The sequence below is a fragment of the Brachycentrus maculatus genome, unplaced genomic scaffold (assembly GCF_059751285.1).
Source record: "Brachycentrus maculatus isolate JH-2025_06_01 unplaced genomic scaffold, ASM5975128v1 h1tg000069l, whole genome shotgun sequence".
Classification (NCBI taxonomy): Eukaryota; Metazoa; Arthropoda; class Insecta; order Trichoptera; family Brachycentridae; genus Brachycentrus; species Brachycentrus maculatus.
The window spans coordinates 1,143,438-1,166,868 of record NW_028280823.1 but is presented as its reverse complement, the minus strand read 5'-3'; the positions used below and the strand labels follow the sequence as shown (position 1 = coordinate 1,166,868).

The 23,431-nt window shown below is 32.0% G+C and overlaps 1 protein-coding gene across 1 annotated transcript in view; it reads left to right on the top strand.

The window, feature by feature from the left end:
* LOC148311242 (uncharacterized) overlaps positions 1–23,008 on the top strand; it is a 77,000-nt gene extending 53,992 nt beyond the window's left edge. The window contains exons 4-11 of the mRNA XM_088256889.1: positions 7,920–8,338; positions 9,167–9,674; positions 11,816–12,198; positions 15,290–15,817; positions 16,603–16,788; positions 17,575–18,007; positions 18,989–19,407; positions 19,666–23,008. Coding sequence (XP_088113015.1) covers positions 7,920–8,338; positions 9,167–9,674; positions 11,816–12,198; positions 15,290–15,817; positions 16,603–16,788; positions 17,575–18,007; positions 18,989–19,407; positions 19,666–20,002 — 3,213 coding nt within the window. The 3' untranslated portion in view covers positions 20,003–23,008. The remainder of the gene's footprint in view (positions 1–7,919; positions 8,339–9,166; positions 9,675–11,815; positions 12,199–15,289; positions 15,818–16,602; positions 16,789–17,574; positions 18,008–18,988; positions 19,408–19,665) is intronic.
* Positions 23,009–23,431: the final 423 nt, after the last annotated feature.

Below are 23,431 nucleotides of genomic sequence, written 5' to 3'. Positions count from 1 at the left end.
CTATGATATATGACACAGTACATATGAGTCCATACGAGCCTAGATAGTTTAACAAATCACTTTTTATGCAGGTTTGAGTGATATAAGAGAGGCTAGAAAGTGATCACTTAAACTGACCCATGACATATCGTAAACCCTGTAAATACCCAAAGTGATCACTTAAACCAGTGGCTGATAGGTCTTAAGTGTTATAAATACCCAGACCTCCATATTCTCCTCCATTGTTATGTAAAAATAAAATAAAAACCCTAAATTTGTGAAAAAAAGATTTGAACACACTCAAAATATTGTAGCAATAATTTTTCCCCTAGCCCGTTTCCGCATACCTTTCTACGTATAATACTGAATAATACAGAAATGCGAGGGATCTAGAAAATTCCTAATGACTTATACGTATTGTTAAATAAATGCTGGATTTTTCGCTCCTTTTTTATAGGTACCGTGTTATTTCTAATTCGTAAAAAGGAGAGTTCGGTGTGATTTGATAAATTGAGTTATAAAGATATTACTAGATTTAGGTGTTTAAACAATCTGCACAAAAGCCGAAAAAAAGATTTTATAACTTCATATCATTTTGAGTATTTTTTTATTATTTTTTTATTTTGTCCAAACCCACCATCTACCCCCAGTGGTTAAAGATTCCTGGGGGACTCTTTGTCAGGTGCGCATAGAGGAAAATTTTCAAAATATTCTTGAGAAATAAAAAATTCCATGCAGAAAAAAACTGCATATTGATGAGGGGGGAGGAGGATGTATGGTCAGAGACCGACACTTTGTCCTCACCCAACAGGATCCCCTTAATGCCTTTTTTAATATTTAAAAAATCACTATTTAAATTCAGAAAAATGTGATACTAATTAGCATATTGAAATATTTTTCTCGATAAGGGCTTCTAGTTTTTTTTTTACATGAAGGCATCCCTAGTGAACTCACGCATGATATGCTCCGATATTTTGCGACAAGCGAATGGATTCATGTTTAATTATGCATGAGTAGACACACCACCTGGTCCTATGTAAATTTATATTGTATCCGTGTACATGAGAACGAGAGCGAATTGCAGATCCGATTTTATACTGACACAAGTAGGTACAGCTTTTTTTGATCGAAGCACTGTTTATTGAAATAGCACTTGGATCATAAATTAAAATTTTACTTTATCCAATATAAAATTAGATCAAATAATTGAGTAGTCCACTTGCAAACCATGCTATGTTAAAAAATTAAGTTTTTTTGCCAAAGGCGGCAGACGGTAGAATATTAAATCTTCGATTATATTTGAGGTTTTATGAGAGATTTTTGAGAGTTTTGCAAGAGTATTGATTTTTTTATTCTATTTTAAACCTAACTAAACGAGTTTTGGCAAATTATGTTAAATATGGACAATAATATTTTTAATTTTCTACCTTTTGAAACCATTTTCTAAAAAACTGAATTTTTTAACTTAACGTGGTTTGCAAGTGGACCACTCAATTATTTGATATTGTGAAGGTTTAATTCTTTAATAGATTTTTTAAAATAGCTTACAAATATGTTTTCTAATATGACTACAAAAAACCGAACAATGAGCCTATATATAATACGAGTATATTGTTTTGTAAGGTATAAGTTTAGCATTGTGCTCTATTTTTTTACTAGTAGTATTCTACTTACAAGACAGTAAGTATTCTACTTCTAGCCCTTATCTGGATCCAATGGTGCATAGGGCACTCTTATTGACGCAGGATCATCTAGGCTTTCCAAACTCAAAACACAGTACGAGACGTTTTTTATAGTACGTTTTTTTTGCATTTTAGTATTAAGTAGATTCTACTTAGTCCCAAAATGCAAAAAAAAACCTACTACAAAAAAATGTCCCTTACTGTGTTTTGAGTTTGGACAGCCGATCTTGATCGTCACTTTGGAGTGAAATATCGTTAATAATTATTTTTTAACAAAATAAACAAAAAACTAAAAAACATATACACATATTGCTTAAGTCTCTCGAAGGATGGGTTTTTTAACGTCATAATAATATAAATAATTTACTTTTAAAAGTGTACATATTATGTTTTCTGGTATCTACCCTATTTATTACAAAAACATTGATAAGATTGAATTTAATTTGGTATTTATACAGCACCCTTATAAGTCCTCGTCTCCAGTCATTTGATATGTGGTTAAAATTGACAAGTTCAGAATTTAATAATGTTAGAGATAAGGATGGCGTTACCGCATAGTATCATCCGTATTTCCAAATGTTATGAAAAACTATTTCCCTATGTCCTAAATGAAATAAATTATTTTATCTACATTATTTAAAGATTAATTATAATTTATGCAGCAAAATAGAGTGTGTGACTATTCAGTGAACCGTACTTAATAGTCACATACTCTATTTTGCTGCATAAATTATAATTATTCTTCAAATAATGTAGATCGAATAATTTATTTTAAATATTTTTAAAATTTTAGTTACTTATTTTTTTCTCCTCTCTCTATCTCCTCTTATATTCCTTTTTATTCATACAATGTGTGTATATATTTCGCTCACTCCTTTCAAGAAAGTCATAAATCAAAAACTTGATTTTTCAGGAGAATGTTTTTAAAGTTTAAAAATAAAACACAATGTATTAAAAATAAATATCAAGCCACTTATTGAACTTTTTACTGTGCAACAGATCTTTTAAGGTAAAACCTGAAGGTTTTTTCTCCATTTGAAAAATATTTAGTTTATTAAAAAAATATATTAAACAATACCTTTTCTTCGAAATGCAAAAACAACATTTTCTGCCCTGTAGCTAGTAAATATTAAGTTTAAAATATGCCTCTTTTGCTAGGATATAGTACATTTTCTAGGCATTCTGAAAACATGCATAACTGAAAATTGACGATTTTTGATTTATGACGTTCTTGAAAGGAGTGAGCGATTTGTAGAAGCCAAAATCACTCGTAAATCAGTAGAGGCTTATAAAAAAATGTATGGAAATGAAGCATGGAGTTGGCAAAAGAAGGTTGAAAGTAGACAGTCAAAATGCGTTCTCTCAGACGAATATGCGGCAAATCAATGTATGATAGATGTTCGAATGGTGATATAAGGAAAGAATGCGAGGCTAAGATAATTACTATCGATACAATTAAGAAAGGTTTGTTGGGATGGTTTGGGTATGTGAATCGAATGAATGAAGAAATAACAGTAAAATAAATTTATGAGGCGAATGTGGTTGGTAATAAAAAGAACAGAGAAAGACCGAGGAAATCTTGGCATTATCAAGTATTTCAAATACTTGAAAGTGGCCAGGTCAGGAGTTGGAATAATCGCCGGGCATGTATGATGTGATGCATTAATGTGGAAGAGGCGAAGATTGTTATGCAAAGACAGATTTGTGTGGCGTTCTATTCTCTTTGTCTATCTGTCTACGGGGAAGTGGCGTAATGGTTTCACGAGACAATATTCTTTTTCATAATTCAAAACATGTAGAGTTTTTCGATTTCATGAATTTATTTATAACATAATTCGATTTATCAATATGTTATGGAATGTAATCATGTATAACGAACAGTTAACCAAAGAATATTATTTAAAACCTAATATTAGTTTATCATCAGCTGTCAAATTATAAAAGTACTTTGTGTTGCCATTATTTCAGTTAATTAACATTTTTTTTAATATTCCGCGAAGTCTTATAAATAAAACAACCATCCAGGAATATATTTATTTCAGATATTTTATCGTTGCAAATAATAAATTGAAATTAATTGTATGAAATGTATTTATGCCATCATTTGAAGATCCTTGGGTAAAATAACCTTTTGTAATATTATTTTTGTATTTTTTAAAAATATTTTACAATGTTGTAAAAATATGCCAAAATTAATTAACGAATTTCCTAAATATACTTTTATAAAGTTCTACATTAGTTCACAAAAAACCATTTGAATTTTCAGAGCTTTTTTTCCATAGAAAATCGTAACGTCAAAATTTTGTTTCATTAGTGTATTGAGGAGAGAATGAGGGCGAAAGGGACACGCGATAAAAATCCGAGTTTATTATTTGCCGTATAAACCGCAACCTTAATTGGTAATTTTGTCGAACAATCACTTGTTGAGTTTTTAAATTTACTCTTCCCCTAACGTGTGGATCGGTTTTTTCTCGATAGAACCGCTTGTTACTGATGAAGGGTGACACATCTAATTTACAATTTATATTATAATTGAATGCCTGCAAATAAAATGAGATAACAATACCTTCAAATGAAAAATGAGATTAATTTGATTTTCGACATTCAAAACGAGTAGAAATAATAAAAATAAACATATTAAACAAATCTTAAAAAGTAATCACTCAATGTACCCTGTAATACCTGCAAATACCCAGATTTCAAGATTGTTCTTCATCTTTGTTGATTTATAAATATTAATTAACTCCTAAATGGAAAATCCCAGATTTGTAAACAAAGATTTGGACAACATTTTGAGTGTGTCCAAATACTTGTTCACAAAATCTGGATTATCTCCAATTACAGGAGTTATTTTCATATTATTTTTTGACATCTCATCAAAGATGAAGAAGAATATGGAAGTCAGGGCATTTTTTTTTGTCTCTAGTGAAGTTCTAGTGATTCAAGAACAAGATTTCTAAATTGGTTCATATATATAGAACTTCCAAGAATTTGAGTAGTGTGGTTGTCAATAATGGGTAGAATTGGTGAATGTTACACGTGTGTAAAGTGATCACTTAAACCAGCCTATGACGGTCGTCAGCCCCGTAAATGCCCAGACTTCCATATTCTTCTTCATCTTTGATGAGATGTCAAAAAATAATATGAAAATAACTCCTGTAATTGGAGATAATCCATATTTTGAGAACAAGTATTTGGACACACTCAAAATGTTGTAAATAAATTATCTGGTCAAATTATAAGCTTAATAATAAAAATGAAAATGGTATTTTCTGGCGTTTCTCATGTGTGTGAATATAATCCAGGATTCGGATCTCACATACTAATATAAGAGTTTCTGCTTAATAAAAAAGCTTCTTTACATCTCACCAATAGATGTCTGTAGTGAAGTTCTAGTGATTCAATAACAAGGTTTCTAAATTGGTTCATATATATAGAACTTCCAAGAATTTGAGTAGTGTGGTTGTCAATAATGGGTAGAATTGGTGAATGTTACACGTGTGTAAAGTGATCACTTAAACCAGCCTATGACGGTCGTCAGCCCCGTAAATGCCCAGACTTCCATATTCTTCTTCATCTTTGATGAGATGTCAAAAAATAAAGATTTGGACATTTAAGTCTACTCTCATGCACGAATATCCTTTGGACCTTTTTCTTAAATTGATGCTAACTAAAGTCATGATAAGGTGTTCCATAAGCTGTAGCTAGAATTCAGAGTCACTATACTTTAGGTATTCTTTTTCATATTTTTACATTATTATTTAAAGACTTACGAATTTGTATGAACACAGTAATTTTTTGTAAGCAAAGAAAAAATATTTCCTTGCAGGTACATTTTATGTAATTTATAAATTATTTTTCTGATTTATGTTTTCCTTTATATCGTTACTCAAGGTAAGACGACGCATATTTTGTTATTCACAAACTCGGCCGATCATATTTTATATTTCCTGGAAATACATATATACGACACAAGTATAATACTTCTGTATTTACAGGGAAGAAATTCTCTCTTCGAAAAGCTCTCGGCTGAAAATAAACATAAAGGACGACTTGGTTATTTTCAACCACTGTCAATTGTTTAACGTGGAGCTTTGTTATTTTTTGACAATATAGCCTCTTCTGTCTACCCTTTATTTTCATCTTTTCATGTTAATAAATGTCCGCCTCCGTAGTGTAATGGTCAGCGTGCTCGCTTACCGTTCTGGAGGTCCCGGGTTCGATTCCCAGGGGGATTTAATAAATATAAGTGATTCTTTCACTCTAATATTTATTCAATATTACACTGGACTGGTACCTGAAGTGGAGGGCTGATCACCTTTCCTTCATGTGTAATCGATCGAGATAACACTGCGTTTATATGAAGCAGTGCCCTATGCACCATTGGGGTGTGGTAAGGGATTTATTATTATTATTTTAATAAAATGATCAATACTCGATGAGAAAACTTGGATTTTTTAGGTTTTTAGTAGATTCATACCTTAATAAGTAAATAAATTTTTTTTTTATTCATCTCTGTTCACTTTTCGATCTTGTTCATAGGATATTTTGTCGGTTTGATACGGTGAATATTTGAGCATTAATTATTTTTATCAATTTGTTTCAAATATCTTACATATAAAGTAATTTAAGCATAAGGTCACCCTTTATTAATTTAAATAGGTAAATCAAAAGGCTATACTTTCTTATTATTTATCAGTATTTGGATTACCGTATAATTATTGATATGTTATTCACAGGGACAGTATAATCCGTTGTCTGAGAGATTAAATAATAATAAATTGTTTATAATCAACATGTGAAATATAATGTATAAATATATAAAGAAATTCATATGAATAACAGGAGGTTAAAAGATGCAGTGTATGTGTGAATAAATCTTTATACAGCAAAGCATTAATAACATTCAAATACTAACACCACTTTCCTTGTTTTCATTCCATTATTTTATTAATTCAATCGTATTATTTTATTAACATTCTACACAAATCCTTCGTTTGTGTTTTCAAATGAATTCCTTTGCTCTATAAGTATATATAGTCACAAACAGAATCACATTAATGCTTCAAGTTGAATTAATGACTTATTCTCGACTTGAATATTGATAAAGCCTATTCATAATGTTAAGGTATTGTGCTTTGTCTTTTCTGAAAGCTTGTTTTGATCATAATTTTGTTGTTTGGATTTAATATTTAACCAACGGTTATATTTGGTGTACTGGCGCCTTGGCCCCACACTTTATTCAAAGTACGCCTTGCACTTTGTAATAGTTTTTTCATATGAAGTATTCAAGAGGTTCGAAAAGACGCCTTTCTTTGCAATAATATTCATATAAAATAGTAAAGTCACCGATAGTGCTGGCAAAATGGTCAAGTAAAATATATGATGTCCAGGGTGATATTAAGTAAACATTGGTATTAAGTATCATTAACATTTAACCCTCTTGGGAATCGAACAAACATGTCGCTCACTCCTTTAAACAACGTTTTATATAAAAAAAACTAGATTTTTCAGGAGATCGTTTATAAAGTTTAAAAACATAATAAAATGTTTTTAAAACAAATATCAAGCCACTTAACTGTGCAACAGATCTTTTTCGGTAAAACCTGAATGTTTTTTTCTCCATTTGAAAAATATGTAGTAAATTTAAAAAATAATTAAACAATATATTTTCTTCAAAATGCAAAAACAAAGCTTTCTGCCCTGTAGCGGGTAAATATTAAGTTGAAAATATGCCGATTTTGCTGGAATATAGTACATTTTCTGGGTATTCCGCAAACATGCACAACTGAAAATGGACGATTTTTGATACATGACGTTATTGAAAGGAATGAGCGATATGTGTTTTTAATAATAAAATACAATTAAGTAAACTCTAAGTATGTTTGATTTTAATATTTAATATATAAATTCAAATGGAGTTCTAAATTCAAAATCCAAATTCGAATCTCAATTAAACGTTAAATCTATATATTTATATATGTATATACATTTGTATACATATATATATATATATATATATATATATATATATATATATATATATATATATATATATATATATATATATATATATATATATATATTATATATACATATATATATATATATATATATATAATCTAACTAACTAACCATCACGCCGCTTCCCCGCAGGGGTAGGCATAGAGAATAGAGCGCCACACCACTCTATCCTTGCAAACATTCTTCGCCTCTTCCACGTATATATATCCATATATATATTTCTTCTTGTTTCAGCTAACCCTCGACAGCTTCACCCTCGGGCGCTTCGTTTCCTTCATAGCGGAGGGCTGCCCCGACGGGTCCCTGCAGATCGGCGAGCTCGGCAGGCCGCTGGTGGGCGGCTCCTGGTGCGGGACCTCGTGGGGCCCTGCGGTCTACTACAGCGAGACCAGGTCCATCACCCTCAGTGTCAAGTTGCTTCGGCTCTCCAAGGACCAGACCGGCTACAATTTCGACTTCAGAATGGAGTACAAAGTGCTGAGAAGAGACTTGGCAACTGTGCGATATGGAGGAGCTGAGCCTATATCCGGTAATAATTACTATTTGAGGACTGATTCAGTACCTTTCGACATTCTTCCAACATATGAGATTATAAATACATACAATGCTTCGAATAATGCTGAAATAACGTTAAAACAACTCACAGCAACACCAAACCGATTTTTAACAGAAATTCATCTTTTTTTTCTGTATATATATAATGTATATGTATATGTGTGTATATGTGTATATGTATGTATATATATATATATATATATATATATATATTGGTATATATATATATATATATATATATATATATATATATATATATATATATATATATATATATATATATATATATATATATATATATATTATAAATATATATATGTATATATATATATATATATATATATATATATATATATATATATATATATATATATATATATATATATATATATAGATATGTATGCGTATGTATATGTATGTATGTATATTTATAAATATACTTTTAAACTTCTTACCTAGAAAAAAAAATCCTTTAACCACCCTCATTAATTCCTCTCCTTTCCTTCTCCTTCCTGCTAAATCTAATATTTTATATAATAACATTTTTTTTAAATCTATGAATGTTTTTTAATAGTTTTATAACATAAATGTGGAATTGTTTAATTGGCTTTTTTTTAACGTAACTATTTTTTGTTAATGTAATGTAATGTTTATTATTGTTAACGTAACTATTGTTTATTATATCATTTTTTTATATGTAAGCTTTACAATTCCCGGATAAATAAAAATAAAAAATATATATATAATACACGAGGACATAACAAAAGTATTTTAATTTTCCCTTCATTAAGTATTTCATAAACCAATTTACGCTTGTTGAAATATTGTTTCTGTTTTGTAGATAATAACATCCCTTACGCACCAATGTCGAACTTCACCCGCTTACACGAGAATCCCGAAGCTCCTCCTCTTCCTTCGCCCCGTCAGGAGTACTACTTGGGAGACCTTATTTCGGGCACCTACTGTTCTCGCATCTTCAGCGACTGTGACAGAAAGATCTGCAGACTTCAGTCGCCAAACTTCCCCGGGGTGTATCCGCGGAACCTGACATGCTACTACGCAGTCCGGCAACACGAAGTTCCCCAAGGAAAGCACGCACTCATCACAGTCAAGCAGAAAAAGGGCCAGCTAATTTCAATTAGAAGCCAGTCAGCGCTGTACGCTCCGACGCAGCAGCAGCAGCAAACCAATACTCACGTCAGGACCTTGAAAGTTTGGACTGAGTGTGACGATGTGCAGGATTATGTGACCATCTATGACGGATACACTACGAGAGACCCTGTTATTTTAAAGTTCTGCGGCGGGGGAGAGGCTGTCCCAGAAGCTGTGTCCAGCGGACCGGAGTTATTAGTGGAATTTACTACATCACCTTATGGGACATTCCTGCATCCGGCTCCTATACAATCTCTGCATGGGTTTCAGTTGGAAGTTGAGGTAAGAGTTTATTACTTACTATCCGATTTCAACCAGCAGTTTGACGTTTTATTATATATTTATTGGATACTTTTTACATAGCGCCGTTTTAATAGAAAATCACCTCAATGTCGCTGATCTATAGATTTAGGAAACGTTCGTTCTGATTCGTGTTGTGTAGCGTCAACTATTTTTTTGTACCCAATTTAAACTGTAGTTATCTACATTTTTTTGTATTCCATCTTTATTGATCTTTATAATCAAAGCTTATGTATGAAACGAAAATATTATCGTAGACTTACATTAATTTACTATTAAAAGCAATATTTTTATAAGGACTATAAGAAATTTAGAAAAAGTATTTGAAATACTTTGACGTTAAAATGAAAAAAAATTACCACGTTGACCTTACTTATTTTGAGACAACATGTTATAACCTTTTATATTTAAGGCCAAATAAATAAATAAAAATGTTTGATTGCATAAGTATTCCTTAGGACCCTAAAAGTGTGCCCTCTTAAGTTTCCACCATTCGGTTATCCGCCTTATAAAATAAATATGTCTCTGCCCTGATGTGTTTAGTAAATATATTTTCCAAAAAAAAGATAATAAAACTGTCGAATGATTGTAATCGAATCATTGTCATCAAATTATCTTTTGAATGGTATTTTAATCATTTTGATTTAAAGTATTGTTTCTGGATTACAACTACTTATACAAAATTACAAACATATGTTCATTTAAATTTATAAATATCGCTGTATACAGTAAGAGAATTATTTATTTTCCTATGTTTTAAGTCGATTCTCTCAGACTTACTTCTTCTCAGTCTACTGAAACGTACCTACAATTATAATTTTTATTACAAAACTCTAGACTCCAAATAAAGTCAATTTTATATAAAAGTACATAATTACAGATCCATCAGAAAAAGTGAAGGCTTGCGCAACTTCAGACTGCGCAATTTACTCTATTTGTTTTTGTAACTGTTATCCGTTCGCCTCATCTCAACTCCAAAAACTTGCTTCCTTCTCCAATATTTATCTATGGAGTATTAAAAACTTTGTTTTCCCGCTTCAGAGTTACGACTTAACAAAGTAGGACAACTTTGTGGAAATCCTTTGTAGTATTTACGATTAATCAGAGCTATTAATTTTTGGTTAACCGATAACTAAATAAATCTGTTTTAACTTAAACCGAACAAATATTTTAAGGGTCCATCGAGTTCTTGTTACATCGCGGGTAACTTAAAAACCGATTTTAGACCAAAACTGATAAGAAATTTTAGTTAATTTGAAGTTATTGAAGAATGAAGACGGTTCATTGAATTAAGCAGAGAGATTTAGGTATTTAAAATAATTCTAAACTATTTAAAACGAAACTACTGTATTTGGTTTACAAAATGTATTTATAAGGCCATTTTAATTCTAGTTACGTAATATTTTATCTTATTTCTCATGTTTAATCTTCAAAAAGAGAAATTCTTACTAACGAATCATATCGCTATTAAACCCGTTAAACGTTAAATTAAAACATACATTTCTATACAACGATTCAATTTCAAATTACATATTTTTGGTAGCATTTTCATTACATTCTAATGGCGTCATTAATTTGTTTCATTAAATACAGGTCAAAAAGCCTAGACACGCTAGTCCTCGTAGTACGATCTTACGAATTCACTTAAGACTAAACATGTTAGATTTGTTTATAAAAAGGCGTTAGTATTGTCCAATGAAAAACAAATACAATTTTTGGGCGCCGTGGCGTAGTTGGTAGACGCTCGACTGGTTTGATTCCCACCAATAACAAAATCAATTGAAAGAATTATTTCAGTTATTTTAGGTGTTGTTCTTCTTTATTACGTTTGTATTCTAATGTGCTTCGACACGTTTTTCAATCTAATTTTGTGTTCAACTTTATTTAACATATCACCCGGTGTTTGATAATTATCTTGAATGCATCATAACACGTGTCGTAGAACAAGTGGTATTTACAAAGTATTTATAAAATTTATGATTAATTTCTTGACTCTCGTTAAAAATACCTTTTATATTTAACACGGCATATTAAAATTATAAACTTTTGTCCTGTGACTTTTCCCTATTCAAAACAATACATATCTTGATGTTCCTTCATTTTATATGTACGTGATATTGCAGGTAAAGTTTGTAGATCAACAAAGCCCCACATACGCCAGAAACAAGAGAGCCTGCGAGTTCTGGCTGCGAGGAACCGGGAAAGGGGTCCTCGAAAGCCCCCAACACTCGCTCACACCCAACACGACCTGCCTCTACCACCTTCAGGGCATCGACACGTCGCTCCCCACCTCCCCGGGCCCCATGCGCCCCCTGGCGCCCTATCCCTGGCGCAGGTCGGGCTTCACGTACCCCCCGCCGCGGTTCAGGGTCTGGTTGTCGGTTCTCAAGTTTCACGTGACGTCAGCCATCGGTCCGCAGTTGCCGGAGGAAGAGATTTGCGCCAGCCATCTCAACGTATGGGACGGGCCTCTGAGGATAGCACCGGGTTGCAGTGATATATTTTGGTGAGTAAAATGAGCAAGATTCTAGCATCTACAGAATCAGCCAAAGCATTCGTTAAAAAGAAGTACCATTAATATTTATTAGTCCGAATTGATGTTTTGTAAAGTCCACGGTTTTCCACGAAACATTTGAAAATCAGATATCATATGGCCACCCAAATCGCCCGATTTGACACGACCAGATTTTTGTGTCAGTATTTGAACATCAATCGTCCAGTTTCACGTCGATCTGAAAGTTAATGTTTCAATATTTCGTCAGGAAAATTGCACCACGTCATAGATTGTGCTCAACTAGACAAAGTTTGCATCAATGGTATAGGCGCCCATTTGCTGACATATATTTTCATTCCTAAGCAAGTTAGTTGATTGTCAATGCTCAAAAACGATCTTTACTTTATATATGATAAAATATTATAAAGATAATGATAGAATATCATTATGTAAATTGCTATGCAGATATCTTATTTTTCAATATATATAAATTTACCTTGATTTTACATACCTACCTACACGTTTTCAGGGTTTTTTTTATCTAAAACATTGCTTTTTTAAATCATCAATGGATTTTAAAAAAAGGTTAAATATTTTTATATTACAATAAAATAATAACGGAAACTCTGACTGACTAATGATTAGACTACAGTGTAAAATTTATGACTAACCAGTTGTTGTTTACAAATGTTGTTTATTATTTATTTATTTTATCGGTTGAATTGGGGAAAAAATGTACAAAAGCGTGAAAAAAGAAAGTGATTTGGGGGTAATAAAATAAGATATTCATGGATTTCTTTTAAATCACGAGTCCTAACTGCAGAACTGTGACAGGTCCATTAATTTCTCTCTACAACCCTTGAACGTTGGTAGAATTTGAGACTATATTTAATCTAAACATTTCAAAATGAAAATGAGCTTTTAAGGTCACTTAACAAACCTCTCGACTCTATTGAATCTCATACCTACGTATTCGTAAATATTATATCTCGTTAAATGTGTCAATTAATATTGTGAAAAATCCCTGCACCAACTCGTAAAAACCTTAAAAATTCAACTCCTGACGGCTCGAATACCACACATCATTACCCATAGGCTTCAGTTTCCAGTTCAAGGTTGTGGGGTGGCCTTTGAATAAACGCGGTGGATATCAAAATGACATTATAATATTTCATTCCGTTCCCGATACATTGTGCGAAAAACGGAAATATATTTTCCGCTTGGAGTACAGAAGTCAAAAGAGAAATGAATTTTGCCAGATCAAAGATATTGTTGTAATAATTTATCGTTGATCACATATCACGAATTTCGTAATTTAAATTTACGACATTTTTTACGGCAAGGGGATTAAATTAAATTTAAATTTGTATATACCAACCAATTATGGTAGGTAATTCAATTCCCGTCAGTCCTGTAAATATACAGATTTTCATACTACGTAAATTCTTTCTTTTTGACCTAATCAAGAACCGGGGAAGAAGTTTCGGGGAATGCGTTTTAGCAGTCGAGAGAACAAAATGGAAGACAGCTTTGATACTGAAAAAAGGATTCAAAAAATGTTTCGAGGATTGGATTAAGCCCTGGCATAAGTGCGTTGAAATCAGTGGAGAGTAGATACTTTTGGTACAAAATATTTTTTGATGAATTGTACTTTTAATTTTCTGAATTAATTCCATATAATAAAATAACAACTGTGTAATTTTTTCTAAAATAATTTTATTTGACCAGCAACCGGGTTTCGTTGTAACCGCATCGTCAGACAGATTCCTGAAACTTTTTATCGGGGTAGTATTCCCATCTCAACATATATATTTTTTAAATTAACTAATTAATAAACCATCACGCCGCTTTCCCGTAGAGGTAGGCAGAGAGAAGAAAACATCATACCACTCTGTCTCTGCCAACTTTCTTTACCTCTTCCACATGCATGCATTTCCTCATAGATACCCGCTAATTATTTCGACTCCTGACAACTATTTAATTTTTTTCTAAATGAATTTTATTTGACCAGCAACCGGGTTTCGTTGTAACCGACATCATCAGACAGATTCCTGAAACTTTTTATCGGGGTAGTATTCCCATCTCAATATATATATTTTTTAAATTACCTAATTAACTAACCATCACGCCGCTTACCCGTAGAGGTAGGCAGAGAGAAGAAAACACCATACCACTCTGTCTTTGCCAACTTTCTTTACCTCTTCCACATTCATGCATTTCCTCATAGATACCCACTAATTATTTCGACTCCTGACCTGACTACTTTCAAGTATTGACATACCCAGTCATACCAAGTTTTTCTCGGTCTTCCTCTGCTCTTCTAGTAATTATATAATATCTAATAATAATATCATTGTAAAGAAAAAATATATAATATGTTCATTATAGAAATGTATTCTGAACATGAGATATTGGTACCTTACCTACAACGATACCGTTACATTATTTACCCATTTATTCAAATATAATCCAGGATTCGGACCTCACATATTACAAATATAAGAGTTTCTGCTCGGTAAAAAAAAAAAGCTTCTTCATCTCACCAATAGAAGTCTCTAGTGAAAATTCTAGTGATTCAAGTACAATGTTTCGAAATTGTATCACATATATAGAACTTAAGAAACATATCAAGACTTATAGAACATATCTAGTTAAGTTCAAATGATTCAAGAACAATGTTTCAAAAATGGTTCATGTATGCCACTCAAAATGTTGTAAATAAATTATCTGGTCAAATTATAAGCTTAAAAAATAAAAATGAAAATGATATTCTCTTGCGTTTCTCATGTGTGTGATTAAAATCCAGGATTCGGACCTCACATACTAATAAAAGAGTTTCTGCTCAATAAAAAGCTTATTTTCATCTCACCAATAGATGTCTCTAGTGAAGTTCTAGTGATTTAAATACAATGTTTCAAAATTGGTTCATGCATATAGAACTTCCAAGAATTTGAGTGGTATGGTTGTCAATCATGGGTAGAATAAGTAAATGTTACACGTGTGTAAAGCGATCACTTAAACCAGCCTATGACGGTCTGACTTCCATGTTCTTCTTCATCTATATTGAGATGTCAAAAAATAATAAGAAATATGATATTTTTAGCGATCGGGAAAAATGGAAAGCTACAAGAACGGGTAGCTTGGACCAACCAGTTACAGTAGGCAAACCTCCAGGAAACGCAACAATCCTCGCTCGATACTGCAGGGATCGTGTGCCTCGCTCCTGCGACCACTCTCTCCTGGGAGCGCACGGAGCCCCGAGCAGTCAGAACCCATCGAATCGAAAAACCAAAACATCCATCCAAAACTACAGCGACAGATCTTCCACAAACTTCAAATCTTTAGACAGACAGAGCTATTCCATAGACAACCACGGGCTGTACGGACCTGTCAATCAATTTGACAGACGTGACGACAATGATCAGTATCCATACGGAGGTCATGATACTATAACGGACTACACGCTCAAAGGACGAGGCATTGATGTTCGGCTGGCTTCTGAAGGGCGCTGGATCCAAGGTGTGACGTCAGCGCCCAGGTTGCCGCGACCATGCGCTCTTGCGGAAAGCTTTCTATCGACTGGAGATAGCATGACACTTGAACTGAGACTTGCAGACTCTACGGCTCTCAAGTAAGACAACGTGTAATAAATCTATTGATATATTTTTTAATGTATACAAAATACAGAGGTTTTGAGTCTCATTTTCCCGAAACGATTAAAAAACTTTTATAACATAATATATTGAAGAGGAAAGCTGAGTTACGGATAATTCGAAACTTCTTCTAACCCTTATCCGCACCCAATGGTGCATAAGGCACTGCATCGTATTGGTGCAGTGTTATCTTGATCAATACTCACATGAAGGCATGGTGATCACTCCTACCCTTCAGGACTACTTTTAAATATTAGTGATTTTACATTGTAATGTTTACTTTATATTACCCTGGACTGGTCGCTGAAGCGCAGGAGTGATCACCTTGCCTTCGTGTAAGTAACTATCAAAATAACACTGCATCAATACGATGCAGTGCCCTATGCACCATTGTGTGTGAATAAGGGTTAGAAGAGAAATAAACCAATTAAATCATAATGTAATTTATTCAAAACACAATTTTAAAATATTTTAGAAGAAAAATACACATTTACAATTAAATTTAAATGTATGTTATTGAAAAGAGTTAAAAATTTGTATGTTATGAAATCCATTAAGTATTTTTCGAGTTTTGCGGACGCAAACATAGCCATTACTAAACTAATCATTATCAGTTTTTTCTTTAAATGACATAAGTTAAAAGACCGTATCCAAGATGGATTTTACTATATTGTTTAAAATATTCCTGAATCTTGTTAGGTGATTGAATACCTCTAAATTCTAATCAGAATATAAGATAACCATTATTTGTTTAAAATTGTAGGCCGGTGACTTTCAAAGCTCTGTATGAATTTGTCGACCTACAACAGGACGGAGAGGCCTATGGTAGTGGGGTCTGCTCTCGGCGTTTCTTCAGTCGGTCAACAGATGTCACCACCGAGCCTCCTCAGAAGTTTACAGCGCCACATGATGTGTTCCTATATGGGAGAGGTGGCGCAAAGAACCTTAGGTAAGCTACAAATTACTGTCATAAGAATAAATTATCCGTTTTATGGAATATCTTATTGATACAGCCAAATTAGTGACATTGTAATATATCATACATTGTTTTCTCCCTAACACTGAGAGAGAAAACAATGTATGATATATTTTGAATACTCATAAAATTTGGTCCTTTTGCATACCATATATAAATGTTTCAATATATTGTTTAATCCGTATATAAGCAAGTAAAAACGCAACAAAAAGTTTACAATATTTTGAGTACACTTGTTAAAAAATCTGGATTATCTACAATTATAGGAGTTATTTTTCATATTATTTTTTGACATCTCAACAAAGAAATGAAAGAGTTTCTGCTCAATAAAAATATTCTTTCATCTCAGATTTTCTAGTGATTCAAGCACTATGCTTCAAAATTGACCCCATACATATTTATATATAAGTTCCAAGAATTTAAGTATTGAGGCTAGCCAGTTGTGTGTAGCCAGTTTACGTATTAAGCCGATATTAGATTCAAGTTTTGTACTGACATTTCTTAATAAAATAATAATTATGTAGTTTCTTCCACTTTTATTTTATTTGACTGGTGACCGGGTTTCGTCGTTACTGACATCATCAGACTGGTCACCAATCTGATGACGTTGGTAACGACGAATCCCGATCACTGGTAAAATAAAAGAAAATGTCGAAAAAACTATATAGTTGTTTTATTATAGTTATAAGCTGATATGTTTTTTTTCTTTATGTGTTTTATTCTTTTGTATGTATTTGATCATAATTTCTATTATTTCAGTTGTTCATATCGCTTTGAAGCCCAACGTGGCGAGCGTGTTAAAATAGTCATCACTTCCCTGACGGTGGACAAGAAGAAGAAAAGTCGCTGTTTGACCCACAGCAGTTCTATAACTTCAAGATTTGCTTGTCTCGGTAAGCCGAGAGCGTCTCTGACAATGTATGAAGTCCCGTGGCCAGCTGCTCCAGCCGTCTCCAGAGACTGCCTCTGCTCATCCAAACAGGGAATTCTACCCTTTACATTTGAGTCCTCTACTCACGTTGTTGAAGTGAGATTTGAGGCTTTTAATATGAGCGCGTCGGATGACTTCAGTAACATGTTCTTTGAAGGGACGTACGAATTTGTCAGATCTCCAATTTGCCCAAAAACACAGAGAGTGACTGGAGCCAGCGGTGAAATTATACTTGGACTACCAAGTGTTTATGAAGATGAGGTAACTAATATATTTTAAAATATTTTACCGACTAAATGTTTTATATGAAGATCATGAAATATATAGTAACCGATTCCACACGACTTTTTTTAAACACTTTAAAAAGTCTGTTTTTCAATTACTTGTTAAACTGGTATAATTAAATTAATATGCTTGTAGTATACTAATATTATATATTATTTTATTTATTTATTTATTTTTATCATAAAAATGTTTACGATTATAATGTGTCCTCATTGGGTTTTCCTGAGCCGATGGCACATTTAACTTACTTATCATGGATAACTTGGCCGAATGACACAATCTATTTCATTTTAATCAACCAGCAGTACCCGTTTCTTAAATGTCTCTTTAATGAATGGTAAATAATTTTATTGTCTTATGTAATATTTAATGATTTTACGGACAATGAAAGTTGGTTATGGAGCTTTATAGAGTAAAAAAATACCTAATAATTAATCAATGAATTTCATAGTAAGAAATTTCGACTCGACACAGACAAAGTAACTTCTAAAGATAAAATAGTATTGGTATTTACAGGGTTCATAGATTATCATCAGCTGGGATCCACATGCTTGGGTAACATTAACCATTCTGACGATGATTGAATATCCATACTGCAATACTTTTAGTAGTTCTACATGTATTGTCTCACAGAGTTTGTAAAGTATAAGCAACACAAGCTAGTATGAGTATGTGTATACATCCCCGATTGCCGAGCCATTACAGCTATTCTTTTCCCGACATACTATTTTCCATTTTCTTTCACACAAAGCAGTAAAATCCTTCACCAACTCCTTCACTTATGTCATCTGCATGATATCAAACCTATTCTTCTCCTATACCCATGAATCTGGAACGTGGAACACTACATTAAAATAATCCGACTGTCCAAACTGATGTGGTACCATATGCAATACTCAGGTACGGATAGAAATTAGTATAATTAATCCTAGAATAATCATTAAATTATATTTTTAGCAAATCTGTCTACATCATCCCTGGCTCATAGACCCTTCGATCGGTCATTACTTGTACGTGCAAGTGCAGGGAACTGTCATGAAAGAACCCGTCATAGATGAACATAATCTGTCGAGCAACATAACAATACTTCATGAAGACAAAGATCAGTGCCACACTCGGAATAGAGTTGCCATATATCCCGGGACTCTTCCGCCTATCATAGTATGCCCAAACCCTCCACCGAGTCAGAAACATTACACAGTCAAAGTGTTTTCCGAGGGATGGGGTGTAGCTTCCAATAGGATGAACCTCCCAACTTTGACATCTATTCCTACAATTGATAAGCTTGGGCAAGATTTTGCGAGAAGTATTGCTGTAGAGCTGATTGGAAAAGAAACCGGAACATATTCAGTGTCTTGGCTGGAACTGTCAAGACGGTAAGATAAAAATTCTAATTTTGATTTGTTAATTCTTAAGCTTTCTATATTGGTATTTCTATGGTTCGATTCTTGTAGGCGAAAGAAAAATATTTTTGATTTTTCCCTAAAATTTAATTATTACAAAATATTTAGTTTTTTCATAATCTAACCATATTCTTGAGGACTTATTTTTACTTTTTGATTAGGCGTTAGATCTTAAAACAATCTGGTGGGAGGTTGAGAAAAAAAAATTTCATGTTTTTGAAATTGTTACAGGAAACACAACACTTATCCGGCAGTTTTTTCTATGCTCGATGTTTGCAAATATAGATGCCCAGAGCTGAATGCTTGTATCAACGCATCTCTGTGGTGCGATGGAATATCTCACTGCCCTTCGGGTTATGATGAATCACTTTCGCACTGCTCCTTCCTGCTTCAACTTCCTCTTCAGTACTTGTTAGCTTTATGCGCGACCATTATCACGGGAGCTTCATTTACCGTCTTCATACTCCTGAGAATTAGAAAGAGACGAAGAACTTCAGCCTTTCAAAGAAGACTGGAAAGCATGTCGTCAGACACCGCCGTTTTCGGGGACAAAGAAGTGATTTGCTGACACAGCGACAATTCTGTTAGATACGTGGAAGTCGACCGTGTAACGACGGTGTGACAATGTTTTGTGAGAGAACTGAGTTTGCTAAAACCAAAATCAGCGATTGTTTTCATACACAAATCTGTGTGGTGTTCACCTTTAATCACCCCTCAGTGTGCCTAAAAATGCATCAAGTGACTTTGAGTAATTTCATATTGTTTGAGCAATAATTTGATGTGCTGACTACAAATGGATATGTACAGAAAAAGCTTGTAAAATCAAAATAAAAGGACAAAGATTCGGAAAATATTTGGAATTTCGCGTAAGCAAATTTAAAAAAAATACTTTCAAACTGTTAAGTAATTTGTATTTTTGTCTATAAGATAACAAAAACAGAAATTGGAAATTTTTACCAGTCAGTTACCGTTGATCTAAAAATGTTTTAATCTCTTTTTTTCATTTTTCACAATTTCTTGTCTTTACATCGTATTTTTTTTTTTAAATTTCAAGTTTCGTATCTATTAATTTTTCAAATTATCAAATGTTTAATATGAAAAATCATTGAAGGGATCAAAATTTCGAGATATTCTTCGAATCACGGCGACATTCGGGTTACAGTTCATCTAACTTTCTAAGCTTTTACTGTATTACAAAGAAATACTTAGTTATTTTGATTACAAAATGTAACACACCCACAGATACGTATGCGCGCACAAAAAAGGCAATCTCACACTCGGTTTTACAAAACAATGCTTCCAATGTACTAACAGAATTGTGATATTTAGTTAAATTTTAATCAATATAATACATAATTAGGTAATGTGATTTTATTTGTAGAATTTATTGGACCAAAATATTTAAAAATAATATTAAGGTACCCGTATATTTAAAAAAAATTATGAAGTACGAAATTCTCCATGATCAAATGCATAGCAAATTATAACACATTTCTTCCCATCTTTAGTGACTAAATCAATTAGAAAACAGTTCAAGTTTTTGGGTAAATCGATGAATTTATTACGTTGAGAAATAGTGTTTTATAGATTGTTGAGTTTGGAAACTGTGGTGATAATATTATACATATTGACTTGTTAAAAGAAAAAGATTTTATTTAAAACCCTTTTTTGTATTATGTGTATGATATATCTCTCGTTCAGATAGAGAATTTATTATATCTAGACAATATCTAGAACATTATTAGATATTTATATTTCATATCAAGAAAATGGCTCTTATTCATATTTTATCTTTTATAACATACATATTTATTTATGAACAGTGCAGAGACAAATACTTAAATTTAATATCCCATACAATATTGAGAACTCAAGTAGAGGAAATTAAAAGACATATTTTTCATACAAATTAATTTTATTTTGCTTGTATTAAGTATGTAAATACTTAATGTTCACATAATAAGAATAATACTAATTATATACATTTTATTTGAAAATGTCTAAAAACAAGATAAACTCATTTGCTGCTGTTGAGATATCTATGATAACATATACCTACAAAACTCTCCTGGGGATGAATTTATTATTAGTGAATAAAGGTTTAAACATAGGGGAGAGGACCCTACCCTGGACAGGTCCGTACCTTGGTCAATCGATTCCCGTCGGCCATCTACCTAAATATTCGCAAATCTTTTTTAATGTCAGAACGTAATAATGTCCTTTATATAAATTAGTTAGTCTGTGGTCATTGTATTATATTTGTGGCGCGGAGAGGCTATTAATATTTTTGTTAAAATTAAAAGAAAAATTCATATATCAAAAGTAAAATTTTCAAGCAACACTTGGGTAATTATTGAATTTAAGGTAAAGGATTTGTTTCTTATTTGCATGCATCTGTTTACTGATTATATTGGCTATTAAAAAACATCTTATTGTTCAAGAATAATATACCTTTAAAAACGTGACTGTCAATTTAATTGCTTTACTGTATGTCCCGTACCTTGGGCCATCTCAGGGTTTTCATTCATTTGTTTTTTTTTGTGATTTAAGGATGCTAAGGAGAAAAAATATATATTTTCCATAGAATACAGTTGATACGCAGTGATTGGAGCCATCAGTTTACGAGTTTACTAACCTCAAAATCGTATTTAAATCAGAGAAAACTGATTTTTTTTTTTACTGTTTTTTTTTCTCTAAATGGTAATAAAATAGCATTCAATGAAATTGTAGGCCTTTAATTATTTTAAAAAAAAAACTAAAGAAATATAAAACATCATAAACTATATGATTAGTTTTACTGAACGATTACTTTATATGACCAAGGTACGGTACTATACGGACCAAGGTACGGGACCCTCTTCTCTTGGCCCAAGGGTTAAGAGAAGAGGTTTTGTTAAATGTCATTCCTATGTATACTATACATGATAAGCATATGATATCTTCCAACAATTTGATCATAAATAACCGATCTATTCAGTTTGATAAAAAAAATTACGTACTTTGTCAATAAACCATTTTATGAAACTTTGAAAAAAAAACGCCCAAGGTACGAACCTCTCCCCTACTCAAATTTTTGCTAATATACTGTTAATAATTTTTATTATTAATCATAATTGATTTTGAAAGTTTTGTCACCAAAGTTTTGTTTTATTTTATTTGTTGGTAAATATTTTTATAAGGATACTATAAAAATAGATTGTATTTAAAAAATGTAAAATAAATCATGTCATATCTTAGATTTTAGATGATGCATAAATAAATAGTGAAATTTAATTATCAAATTTAACAAAAAATATTTAAAAACTTTAATTGCTCTTTTATTGGAAAAAATATACAAACAATTCATTCAAGTAGAATAACAAAAAAATAAGAAATAAAGTTAGCTACGTACATGGTTGAGTTTTAGAAAAAAAAAATCCTATAAAATGGTAATTAACTGCTTTATAACCTTCATTCCTACATATATGTATAACAATATATTTTTAAGATTTATAATTTTGTCAAAGGACTGAGAAAGAAATATCGTTTAAAACAAGTTTTTTTTTTCTTTTGGTTATTCTACAATATACTGCACTTTCCACAAATAAATATAAATATTTTTCTTTATTCCATTTATGGTATGATTTATTGGGATCAACTTTTGATTTATTGGGATCAGAAAGCGTTCCGAGATGTTTTGTATTTCGAAAATCACTGAAAAAGTATCTAGGTTACAAAATTTAAAAAAAAATTAAACAAGAACAATTTTTTTACATATTTTAATGTGGGTCAAAATAACATGTAGTGGTGTCATATAGAATAATAAATGTGATGTGTTGATTTTTTACTATTATATTATATTTTATCGTTCAGTTTGTTATTCAGATGGAAAAGAGTGAAATACATATTTCTGATTTATGTATATTTTTCAAAATCCACTTAAAAATCGAGATATTTATCTACCACCTCCCCCCCCTGTAAATCAAGAGTACCGTAAAGTGGGTATACTTTGCACCAT